Here is a 13,538-nt window from a genome sequence, read left to right on the forward strand (position 1 = left end):
GTGTAACACATCTGATTGAGAGAGAAGTAGAGCAGATGTACGAGCTCAGAAACCAGGCCACGCGGTTAACGGAGGAAAAAAGACAACATGAATGATTTATTGGACCTAGAAAATGTGCTTTAGATCACTTTCCCTGATTTCGAATTAAAGCACCTGACCAAGCTTTTTAGGCCAAGATTACCAAAAAGATTAAATAACAAAGTGAGCATATTAATAAATCTCTCTGTAGAGAGGAATTGAGACTTTTTACAAGTATATTAGTTTTGGTTGCTTTGCTTCAGAAGCATTGTGACATAAATAAAGGGTAGCTCAGGTACTATTAAACAATGTTTGGTTAACCTGATGTGCAATTGTTTAGCTGAACTATTTAGGAAATGCTCTCACGAGATGTCCAACTTAAATGGTACAATTACTCATTTACAGTATATGCCTAAAATGTGTGCACTGGGAAATACTGTAAGAAACTCATAACAGCATTTAATCAAACAAACAACAGAGTCTAGCTCTGAAGACTAAGAGTGTTTTTTCTTTATCATTTTTCCTCTTTAACGCACCTTCAATGCTAAATACATTCTGCTACATACACATGGTAGGACGGTATTTTTTCATTATAAATTAAGCAAATGTCAAGGATATATACGTAAACTTATGAGATCAAGTGAGTATTTGGGTTTTGAATTTTTTTAAGTTTTGCTTTTGTTGAAAAATCATTTCAAGTAAATTTGAGACATTAATCACGTGACACATTTGAACAGACAGTCAAAGATGCTCTCTCTCTCATTAGCCAGAGTACCAATTGGTTCTCATGCTACATGTATTGTCTCTGAGGAATAATCCAGGCAATGCTGTAGTTAAACTCTCAAATACCTGTTTCTTTAATAGATACATTTAGTTAAACAAGAAAAAAGGCCCATTTTCCAAAGAAAACATTCTCCCAGTGTTGTTTATTCCCCTTGGACGTTGCCTGACTTTGATAAATACATAAAAGGAATGAGACGACACTTTCATCACTCATGACAAGAGCCACGTGGAACATAACATGCCCTGACAGTGACTGAGTGACAGACAGAGGGAACGGTGACAGTTACACCGCTCCGATGTATCCCTGGAGATAAGGTGGATTATGAGAAAAAGGCCTTAACATACAAAAATCCATTTCTTTCTTCTCATTCAGGTTTTATGAATGCCTCTTCCTTTCCAAAAAATATACAGTACTGAAATGCATTAATATAAACAAGATAAATAAATCCTCTTTTTTTCCTACTGATTAGATTTACATTATTTACTTTTATTTAAATTGGTTATTGAAGATTAAGCTACCAAAAAATAAAGAAATAAATTGAAGGCTGTCCTTGATTAAAAATATAAATTCATAAATCCACTTCAAAAGCCAGATACAGAACTCTAGTTATAAAAGTCTTTGCACACTTTTACAAAAAAATTGATAAACTGTATAAAGTGTGTGTTTGTGCATGTACTGTAAGAGAAATTCATATTTCATATGTAGCTGAATTATCCCACACTTGTTTGGCGTTTATCATTCTGTATTAAGCAATAAGCACAACCAGCATTGGAAAATTAATCAAAGTCAAATGCACAGCATGACTTCTGAAACTTATAGTTTCTCTCAAGAAGCATATAAACATTCACCTTTGTTCTGGTTTGCATTGTGACATGATTTGAAAAGGTTATGAGTCATATTATACCCAGGTGCAGAGATCTCTTTTTTTTTTTTTTTTTGTATATTATATGATAATCAACTCACAAGGTTTATTTCTGTGCCTGGTTTGAAATTATTCAAATTACTCACATTAGCCCCGCTGAGATGTAGTAACAGCAGCTGTTGAAAGTCTTCCAGTCTCTGCGGTCTTTCATACAGCTGTTGAAGCTTTAGTTTTGTTATAAACTGTTGAAACTACATCCATTTGCAGCTGAAGATAAATTAAGTATCTGTGGACTGGGATGCAAGCCTAGGAAAGTGGTGTAAAGCCCTAATTTTGAGCTGCTATCCCATGAGCAAAATGCAACAGCATGGTTACTTGCTGATTCTGGTTCTCATTTAGTAAAATTTTCTGAACATTCCCACTGAAATGTCAATATATAAAAAAATGAAAAAGCTCATTTACAATGAGCAATACTTCAATACGCCACTGGCCTTGATTATGAAAAAAGATGATAGAAAAGTCTAATAACCAAGAGATGCATTTGGGACTTAAGCTTATTTTTGTTTGTATATGCTCACTCATGCAGAGGTGTCCCTCCAGCTCAATCAAACACAAATGATGTATTCAGGCTCACTTGAAAATTACAGGAATCTGTGTTAGACGACCCAGGCTCATTGGAAATGTGTGATTCTGCCATCATTTTTGCAAAACCTGAAATACTTTGCTTAAGGTACATTTTGCTGCACTTTGCTGACGACACATCCACAAGAGGCGCTATCATTTTTCTCCATTGCAGGTGTGGGTTTATTAAAATATTGATATTTCATTGCTTGTAACATGTTAAATGGCATTTTAAAAGTGAACTATCCGGTTTCTGGCACTAAATAGCATGTTTAATATTCTAAAAAACCGTGACTGTGCCAGTGTTTTATGTTGTTTGTTGTACGTATCAAGGCAGTTCAGAAATGAAATGTCCTCTATTGCATTTAAAATTAACACACCACCCACATTAAAACCTAAACCGAACTGATAATGTTAACAAAAGCAAACGTGAGATGAAAATTCATTTGCTGAAGGCAGCAACCATGCCGTTTTAGTTTCCGTATACAAGGCTTTGAGCTCTTTTGACTCCTGTATCGAAATCATAACCATAGTTTGTGTGAAAAGGAGCAAAAATGGTGGGTGTTTTTATTGCCTATAGTGTTCATTTCACATGGAAAATGAAATGTGTGTACAGGTATGTTTTTTTTAGTTTTGCAGAAATGTAGGCAGTCATGTATTTATAGCACATCTGGGTTGGTCTTAAAGCAGGAATGGAAATAAATTTTGGACTGAGCACTTCTGCTTTAAGCACAACAAAACACAAAAAGTCTATCCCCTTTGCGTAGAAATAAAGGGGCAAATAAACTGTGAAGACTGAGACCCACAAGGGTAGTTGTTTTTATGGTTGGTATTGCTATAGTAGTTATGTTTGGGTGTAAAACAACTCAGCGATAATCACTGTAGGAGATTTGAAATGTGTCCCTGAGTTTTGAAAGATTCAGATGATTTTCTGCAGTGCAAATGGGTGTAAAGGCAAAAAGCACAGGGAATTGAAACAAAAGTGCACTGAGTCTTCCAACACAGCAAAATCCAACAGTGTAGATTAATGGGATCTGGCAGGCATTTATCCTTCCTTTGCAGCCCCCCTCCCATTCAACACTCCTCCGCTTTGCTACTTTAAGTATAGCGAGATGCTGAAGATTTGCCAGAAACAGGGTCTACTCCCCTCCATCCCAATGCTGAGGCATCACCAGCCCGGGAACGCCCCGCTCAGCACTTTCCAATCACGGCCGGCCAATCAGCAGATTACTGCCCACTACTTTAGAGTCAGGACTATGATAGTCCCTTTCAGACGGTCACGTTCATTTTTCTACATTCAGACATTCAAGTGCCCCTTTTCACTCACCTATAATGCTTCCTGTCAAGAATACATTGACTACAGTGAGCCGATGCCATGCCATTTTGCAAGCCATAAAATTAGAGTCTCTGTTTGGGGATCAATACCTATCTTGGCCTTTGCTCTTGGAGCACAAAAAGCTGCATTTAATCAATTCATGTCTCTGCCCAAAGACCTGCCAGCCAACCTCAACTAGTCTAAAAGGATCATTTCCGGATAAGCACAGATTTAATGACAATCAAGTGAAATAAATCTCAAGACTCTAACAAAGAAGAAAATCAGCCACGAGTTGTCTAAAATGAGGTATTATTGTTAAAAATGAGGTATTGTTGTTAAAATTTTGGTGAAAAATTCACGTTTATGATTCATTTCTAAAGTGAAAAGAACTTTTCCACTGCTTTTCATGTTCACTATTTCAAGTTTCAGATATCATCTACCGTATGTACCTTAATGTTCAGGATTATTAAACTTATTTTAATAATACCGTATTTTAATAATGTTGTTCAAATTTAATAATACCGATAAAAAAAATTTATAGCCTGAATGCACTGTAAGTCGCTTTGGATAAAAGCGTCTGCTAAATGCATAAATGTAAATGTAAATGTATTTGTATTTAATGTCTCCACAAAGTTTACAGAACATAATATAGACTTGAGACCAGGACAAATAGCTTCATGGACACTTCTGAAGTAATTTTGGTACACTGAGATATTGCCTTTGAAATTCAGATGCATCCCTGAAGTAATTCTGTAAGAGAAGGCATATGGCCCATTAGAGTTACTATTTTTATCGATAATGTCCATAGTGGCCAAAGAAAATATTATAGTGATCTACTTGCTTTGCTTTTCAAACTTATCAACAAAGCTTTAAGAACTGAAACAGCCTGCAGCATAAGATCAGCCAGTCTTGTTGTTTACATAAAATTAAGGAAGAATTTGTACAGATACCTCATACTGCCTTCTGGCAATGAGATGGAGCAGCTGTAATTGTTTCTATTCATTATTTACCAAAGACAAATGGAAAAACATGTGTCTTGCTTCCTTTGGAATACAACTGACCATTTTTCTTCCACATAATCTCTCAAAATGAGCTAATACTTGAATATTCCCTGTGTCACGTTTTTAGATGACCATGTACTGTATTCACACAGTCAGACATGCACACAACCTACAACCAAACTGCAGATTAACAGCAGTTTTTTCATATTTGCCCTTACCGTACCTCTTACCTTTAAAAATGCACTTAACAATTTTTTCTAGAGTTCAGCATGTCACTATATGCATACTCACACAGTAACACTTATTTGGGGTTGTTGATCAGATTTAAAAAAAAAGTTTTATCTGCATTTATTATTTCTGTGATCATTATTCCAGTCTTCAGTGTTATGCACATGATCCTTTAGAAATCATTGTAATATGCTGATTTGCTGCTCAAGAAACATCTACTTTATTATCTATGCCAATTCTTTGATGAATAGAAAGTTCAAAAGATCAGTGATAAAAATCTTTTCTAACAATGTAAATGTCTTTACTGTCACTTTTCCAAACTTTTGAACAGTGCAATACACACACATACTGATGCTTCCAAGACTAGCATATAATTTTTGCAAATTTGACAAAATCCTATATCATCCAGCTAGTCAACATTACCTTGGTGAAAAATCCTCAGAATTTTACAACAATGTGGAGTGTATCACAGAAAACCAAATGTTTATTTTTGCAAAGCATTAAAAATGGACGTAAATGATCCCTGAATGTAAAATTCAAACATCACAAATTCTTAAAAGAATTCACTATGGGATACTGCTGGTCAATGCACCAAACAAGTGAGCTGTTCTGTTAAGCAGGGCTTATTTTCTGTGTGGACACACTGTGTTCTGATGATTTCTGTATGAATCTTAGTCTTGTTGCTGAGAGAGCATCTCTCTGCCTGTCCTGTTGGTAATGGAGGGGATGATAAAGTTGCTTCGCCCACCGTATTGGCAGGGGTTTGCAGCTTTCCAAAGGCCTTGTAAATCTTGTTAGGAGGAAAGCGTGGCAGGTGTGGAGGATTCTGCTTCCTCTTTGCGTTTGCTGCCTAGATGAATCAGCTCAAGCAAAAAAAGACTCCGATCTGACACAAATCAGCAGCCAAAGACAAACAGTTGTGAGCCCAGCGGGTAATGGTGGAGTATTCGTTTGAGATTGGCTTGCATTGTCTGCTGATCTAGCAAAGGGATTGTCTACTGAACATATGGCCTCGAAACGGGATAAACTCAGACCTTTCCTTTAAAACTGCCAAACAATGTCTGTCAATATCAAACCATCAAAGCTCGTCGGTTCCACAAAGCTTAGTGTGATCTACTCTGACCATCATGAACCACAGGAGTTACTTTAACTAAAAAAGAGAGAGTTCACAGGAACAGTTCTTTACGAAGCACACCGCACATCTAATCCACGACTGAATGTAAAGCAGTGGAAAAATTCACTCACTAACACACTAGTGGCCAAAGGCCTGGGGCTCTGCGGCTCTCTTAGAGTGACCTTTGCTTCAGAGATATTTACAGGGCTTTCGCTGAGCTTTTTTCCTTACAATCAGGATCTCAGTGAGCCGTTCAGACATTGACCAGCAGAGATAAGCGATAATGAGGGAGTCTGAAGGACAGCTGAAGAAGCCTTTAAAGAAAGTGAGAACTTGGACTGTGAATCTTTTATTTTTATAATAATGCCGCCCCCTAAAACATCTCTTTTTAGCCAAATTCTAATGCATTATCACAAATACATTTCGCCCATTCTGAGAATGCATTGTGATGAGCTCAGTGAAAAAATAAATCCAGGATGTTTAGGGTGAGTAAGATTTTGTAAGTAATTAATCACTTTATTCAGCAAGGATGCATTAAAGGGGTCATATGATGCTATTTTAAAGATCATTATTTTGTGTATTTGGTGTAACAGAATATGTTGACATGCTTTAATATTTTGTTTTGACATGCTTTAAAAACACATTATTTTTCAAATACTGTACATTATTGTAGTTCCTCTATGCCCCGCCTCTCTCAAACACGTCGTTTTCAACAAAGCCCCTCCTTCTGACAAGCACAGTCTGCTCTGATTGGCCAGCTGACACAGTGCATTGTGATTGGCCGAACACCACAAGCACATGTCGAAAATGTAATGCCCCTTTCCATAATCGCGAGCTTCAGCTTTCAAAATAAATGTAAAGACAGTTAATAATGTTGTTAGTTTTACCATCAGTTCAAGCCCGAGAGGGGAACAGAGTCACGTGACAGACACAGTGATGATGCTTGTATGTATTTGCAGTACACAAGCCGCGATTAAGAAGCTGACTCCACTGTGATGTGACCCTGTCTCTCTCTCTCTCTCTCTCTCTCACACACACATGACGCGCAAAACTCCGCATTTGAACAGTCAATAGCAAATACTTAAACTATTAACAAAACATTCTTACAGTCGCTGATTCAGAAGCGCCAGATTGACATAGCAAAGTAAGAATTGACCCATTTTTTTTTTAGAAATAGCCTTCGTGCAAGCCAGCGTTGTACTCTCCTAGGTTTACAAAACTGTCGTCCATAAAATGCGTTGCACAAATTCAAACATCTTGGTTAATAATAAAAGTTTAATAATAAATGTTAATAATAATAATTTTTTTCTTGATTTCTGAAGGATCATGTGACACTGAAGACTAAAGTCATGGCTGCTGAAAATTCAGCTTTTTAAAATATATAAAAAATAATAATAAAAAAAAACAGTTATTTAAAATTCTAATAATAATATTTCACAATTACTGTATTTTTGATTATATAAATGGAGCTTTGGTGAGCATAAGGGACTTCTGATGAATTAATATTAATATAATATATTAATATTATTCAAATATCATTAAATAGTCCAGTGTAATTACATATTGATTGTATATTATATATTTCATATGCTATAATTACAAATTAAAATTTCTGACCAACACAAACACAACGTGACCAACATTTGTCATGTTGTGTGTAGGGTGAAGATGAGATGACAATAACGTTATAATATTAGTAGGAGGCCACACTTTATTATCATGCATGATAAATGTGTGTGGTGTGTGTTAGTCGGTGTATGTGCGTGTATTCCCGCTGATTTGACTCATGCTTTATTCAGAGTGTGCGCTGCGGGGGGCCGTTTCTCCTCAGTAAAGCCGGCCCATCAGCAGCGTTACCCAGTCGACTGAGCACAGCGGGGCAAAGGGGCGGCCTCTGTCACTCCACCGACAAAGAAACCAACACTCTGCCCTTAAAACACTTCACACTATTTTGACCTCAGCCTGGTCACTTTAAACGATGGTTCTTCAGTCTAATATAAATGATGGATTAAAGTCTAAGATGGCATATTCAAATCAACAGTAAAATCACAGTATGTACATTAAAAACCAAAAGTAATAATGCAACAAGAATTTTTCATTAGGAGTGAAAGCATGTAGTCTACTAATGAAAGACATATCCCAAGCTCTACAATTCAACTGCATGCAAAATTCATGAACTCAAAGTTACTCAGAGACCTTGAAGAACCATAAACCCTTAAATCAATTAATTTGTGCCCTTAGCAAAGTATCCTCTCATTAGACAGGTCCTCTTTTGCTGTGGCCAGAGGAAATAAATTAATATCATGGCTCACTGATTCCTGTCTGTGTCCAAGAAGTCCAGCAGCTCTATGAAATAATTTAGTAATTTATTTTGTTTACTTGAAGGCATACAAGAAGGATCTCCCTTCCCTCATTATTTAAAAATGACATTAACACACCAAATTCCAGTGCATCGTTTCCTCAATAATATTGATTAGATACAGCAAGAGAGGAAATCTTTGCATCTAAATATAGTTCTACGCAATGTTCACTAATTATGTAACTCAATGGCAGTAAAGTGCACAGCTGAGGTCTTCTAATTGTGTTGTGAGCGCACAGGGTCTTTCTTTTGTCAAGAGACCCAAAGTTCTCCATGGGCGGTCTGTCAGAATGAATCATTTATGTATTTAAGGAATGTGAGGTCAGGTCTGAAAGCCACAACAGAGCTCTGAACTCATGCCAACACTACACACAGCAGGACTGCACACCACACATTCAGGTCAAAGTGCACCAGGATGTGCTTGAATCTCTAAAACAAAAAATCTAACTGATATTGATAAAGAAAAAAGAAATATCAAAATAATAATAACAAAATAGTTTATTTCACTCATAAAGCATTAAACAGTCTTGACTTTTTTCTTTGTATCTGGTTTTTGTATACTGTACTTTGTGCTTCAAATCGAAGATTATCATCATGTAACTCATCTTAGAGCTGGTTGGTTTTATTCAGGGTTTCTAATGTTTTGATTTTTAAATGCCAATGCAGAAAATTTATGGAAAAAAAGACTTCTTGAACCAAGACTTAGGAAAAAGTGGGCGATCATGTTTGAGTTCTATTCTCCAAGGCTTTTTAGAAGGGATTCAGCAAAAGTCTGTTGCCATTAGATTGTAGTATTTGGAGATAACAAGTATGTAGCACTTACCCGCTTGCGGAGGTTGCAGGTGAGGATGAGGTTTCGGGAGAAGGAACTGGCGAAGGCCGTGTAGAACTCCAGCACTTTGAGTAACGCGTCCCTCCGGATGACATGCAGGTCGCAGTATGTCAGAGCCCTCACGTTAGCACAGGCATGTGCCAGTGTGGATTCCTTCCAGAACACATCACCAAACACATCACCCTTACCTGGGACAGGAGACAGGGAGTATAGTTTGAAACGACATCAGAAATAAAGTTGCTGGAAAAAAGTATGCAAACCCTTTGGATTTGCCTGGATTTCTGCAATTAGTAAAACTTGAGCTGTATTTGTCAGAATTGTGCAAAAAAAAAAAAAATTCAGATTTTTGAGTTTGCATCTCAGAATTAATGGTTTATATCCTTCAGTTCAGACTTGTGGGATAAAAAGTCCCAAATTACCTTTTGTATTTTTTTGTATTTTTTATCCCATGGCAGAAACAAGCTTCCATAGATAGATCTTACTACAGTATGACATAGGTACAGTATCTTCTAAGTTCACACAGCAGGGAGGAACGAGGAACACGCAGACGAGGAGTAACTTCAAAATAATAGTCTTTAGTGTGGAAAAACTTGACTGGTCTGCAGAAAGCTAAGTCCTAATCCAAGCTGAACACCTCTGGTGTGACTTTAAATCCAGATCTTGAGCCAAAAACTCTTTACCAAACACCAATGACTTGTACATACACTATATGGACAAATGTATCGGGACACACCTTTAGAACAGAAAAAGGCACTTACAAAACTGTGGCAACAAAGATGGAAACATAATTCATGTATTTAAAAATTGTATTTCCATCTCTGTTGCAACAGTTTTGGAAGTGTCTAAAATGACTGTACCCATATGTACAAGTCATTGGTGTTTGGTAAAGAGTTTTTGGCTCAAGATCTGCATTTAAAGTCACACCAGAGGCGTTGCTTGGATTAGGACTTGGCTTTCTGCAGACCAGTCAAGTTCTTCCACACTGACTGAATCAATAATTTCTTTTTGAACCTTGCTTTATACACAGAGGCATTGTCATGTTATAATAGAAAAGGGTCCTGTCCAAACTGTTGCTTTAAAATTAGCTTATAAAAAAAAAATATATATATATATATATATATATATGCTTAAACATTAAGCTTTGTACTTATGGAAATTATTAAGTAGTCAAACCTTTACAATAAGGTTCATTAGTTAACATTAGTTAATTACATTAGTTAACATGAAATAAGAATGAACAATTCTTCTGCAGCATTTATTAATCTTAGTTCATGTTCATTTCAGCATTTACTAATGCATTATTAAAATCACAATTTGTGTTTGTAAACATTAATGCACTGTGAACTAACATGAACAATGAACGACTGTATTTTTATTAACATTAACAAAGATTAATAAATTGTGTAATAAATGTATTGTTCATTGTTCGTTTATGTTAGTTATGTTAGTTAGTTACTAATGTTAACAAATGACATCTTATTGTAAAGTGTTACCATTAATATTTATTCGTCATACTGTTGAACTTGACAGTATTGTCACGGTGCACACAGCAGGGAGGAACGAGGAACACGCAGACGAGGAGTAACTTCAAAATAATAGTCTTTAATGAGGACATCAGGACAGGGCAAGGCAAGGCAAGGTTGACACAGACAGGAACACCGGGGAATAACGAGTAGACCAGACGAAATCTAACTGAACAGGCAGGAACTAAATACACATGACAATCACTGATAATTAGACGAAACACGGCTGGACAAGACTTAACTAATAATCACACTTAACAAGGACAGGAACATGACCAAATACGGACACAAGAGGCGGGAACACATGACACACACACGACAGAGGACGTGCCAAGTATTTTCTCTCTTGCTATTTCATAGGAGCACCAAAGAAGACAGAGAAAGCCAGAGTCTTGTACCCTGTGTTTGTCAGTATCTTTATGTTCGTTGGGTGAAAAAGAAAAACTCAATAAACAAAGCAGGAGCGTAGCCAGAAAAGAGACTCTGGGTGTGCATCAGAAAAACTGGGTGTGCCACATTTACTGTCAGATTAATGTGCAAAAACACCAAGACTGTGTATTACTAACGTTACAGAACAGAACAGACTGGGCTGATATAGCCTGTAAAAATAGTATAACATCTCTAATTACGTAGTCGGAATGAAAAGGTACATTTCTTTATTAAAGTTCATGTGGAGATGGCGAGTGCAGCGTCGCATTCGGCAACTTTATCTTTTCAGCCGACACTGACTGAGAAGAAATCACTAGTTTATTAACAAATAATTAAAATGTTTTCTTTTCCCTTTCCCCAACATATTCATAATCATTAGCCTACTTTTGCCATTGCAAGTTTTATACGTGTGTTGAGCGGAATAGGCTATACGCCTATATATTAAAGGACGGTTAGTAGCCTAGGTTATTATATTAATCAATTTACGTGTGACTAGTGAAGTCTTTAGTCGGGGACAGGCCTACTTGGCACAAGGAACCGATCCATTTTAAAATAAAATTCGAAAAGTGCGCCTGCTAATCATGTCACGTTATATTGCAATGCACGAGTTATGAATGCGTAATAAGTCAAATGTTTTTATTTTATTTCATTTCTTATGGGTGCTATGGCAGTGCTTTGGTCTTTCTTGGGGGTGCTGAAGCATCTGCTAGCCCCTCCTTAGCGTCGCCCATGTTTATTACGATTAAAAAAATAATAATTCTGAATCTGTTTTTAGGTGTGCCAGCTGCCACTGTGGGTGGCACCGGCACACCCTGGCACACCCGTGGCTACGCCCCTGAAACAAAGTAAAAAATAATTTGACTGAAACAGTCGATCTAACAATACAGATGAGCTGAAGGCTCAATAGTGCCTCAGCAGTGCTAAAGGCTGATCACTTCCATGCCACACCTCACTGATGCTGTTATTTGTGCTAAAGGAGCTCCGACCAAGTACTGAGTGCATAAATTAACATACTTTAAAGAACTTGAAATTTCTGTTTTGCAAATCCTTTTATTAGGATTTTGAGATACTGGATTTTTTACTTTCATGAGCTGTAAGATTTAATCATCAAAATTAAAACAAAAAAAACTTTTGAAATATTTTACTTTACATGTATTGAATCTAGAATATATGAAAGTTTCACTTTTTGAAATGTTACAAAAAAAAATTACATTTTCATGATATTCCAATTCACACCTGAACCAAATGAACAATCACACAAGGGGAAACTGAGTCATGGGGAGCACGTGGGGAGAAAAACACACAAAACCTCCAGATCCGCGACATATCGCCCCCTCCCGGAAGGTGCGTCCTTGCGCCGAAGAAACAACAGAAGGATGGACGGGTGGGAACTTGGGAGGAGGCTCAGGAGGAGGACGGACACCCGTGAGGGGGCCGACAGACAGAGACCAGGGAGGTGATGAAGGAGGGAGGAGCCAGGAGGAACCAGGGTGGACCAGGTGGAGGGAGGAGCCAGGGAAACGACAGGAGGGGCTTGGAGCAGGCAGTGCCAGGTGGGACACAGGCCACAGCCATAATGTCGACCCACGGAGGAGCCATGGTGGAAGGAGGGCTGACTACTCCAGGGGCTGACCAATGGCGGCGGAACAGGTGGCGGAAGAGCCTGAGGCGGAGAGCCAATGAGCCAAGGCGACGGGGAGGATCCGGAGGGCCAAGGCGGAGCAGATGGTTCAGGCGACCGATACGGAGGCGGGGATCCAGAAGCCCGCGGTGGAGCCGGAGCGACAGAGGACCAAGGTGGAGCCGAAGGGAAGGAGGAGCCTGACGGAGCCAGAGGGACGAGGAGCAGCCGGAGGAGTGGAGTCCCGAGGAGCCTGGCGGAGCCAGTAGACAGATGGGCCACGGCGGAGAGGAGGGAGCTAGGAACCATGGTGGAGCCAACGGGTCGACGAGCCGAGGCGGAGTGCGGGGCTTAGAGGCTGGAGGCGGAGGTAAGGGATTCTCCAGCCACGGTGACGATGGAGGATGGCAGACACATGGAGCTTGCACCATACAAATGGTGGGCTGAGGGCGAGAAGAGGGGCTGCCAGACGACAGCGGTGGAGGAGGCAGGAGCGGGCGGGCGGGGATTTGTGAGCCTCCGGGATTTCAGGGCTGGACGGGGGAACAGGAGCCCTCTCTGGGCTAAACTCATGAACGGGTGCCCTCTCTGGGCTGGATTTGGAAACAGGAGCCCTCCCTGGGCTAAACTCAGGAACGGGAGGCCCCTCTGGGCTGGACGTGAAAACCGGAGCCCTCTCTGGGCTGGATATGGGAACAGGGGTGACAGAGGGCTCCGAAGAAGGAGGGAGGAGAGAGGGCAGGTCAGCATACCAGTCTATGAGGTCCCCTTCCACTTTCCATCTACCCAGATCCATAGATAGCTCACCCTCAGCCATGTTGCAGTGGGCGG

The 13,538-nt window shown here is 39.0% G+C and overlaps 1 protein-coding gene across 1 annotated transcript in view; it reads right to left on the minus strand.

The window, feature by feature from the left end:
* Positions 1-13,538, minus strand: part of kcnh5a (potassium voltage-gated channel, subfamily H (eag-related), member 5a) — a 98,240-nt gene that overhangs the window by 19,174 nt on the left and 65,528 nt on the right. The window contains exons 11-13 of the mRNA XM_058754954.1: positions 13,225-13,489; positions 12,508-13,150; positions 9,126-9,322 (exon numbers count right to left, since the gene is read on the minus strand). Of these exons, the coding sequence (XP_058610937.1) occupies positions 9,126-9,322; positions 12,508-13,150; positions 13,225-13,489 (1,105 nt within the window). The remainder of the gene's footprint in view (positions 1-9,125; positions 9,323-12,507; positions 13,151-13,224; positions 13,490-13,538) is intronic.

This window comes from Onychostoma macrolepis, chromosome 20, assembly GCF_012432095.1.
Source record: "Onychostoma macrolepis isolate SWU-2019 chromosome 20, ASM1243209v1, whole genome shotgun sequence".
Taxonomy (NCBI): domain Eukaryota; kingdom Metazoa; phylum Chordata; class Actinopteri; order Cypriniformes; family Cyprinidae; genus Onychostoma; species Onychostoma macrolepis.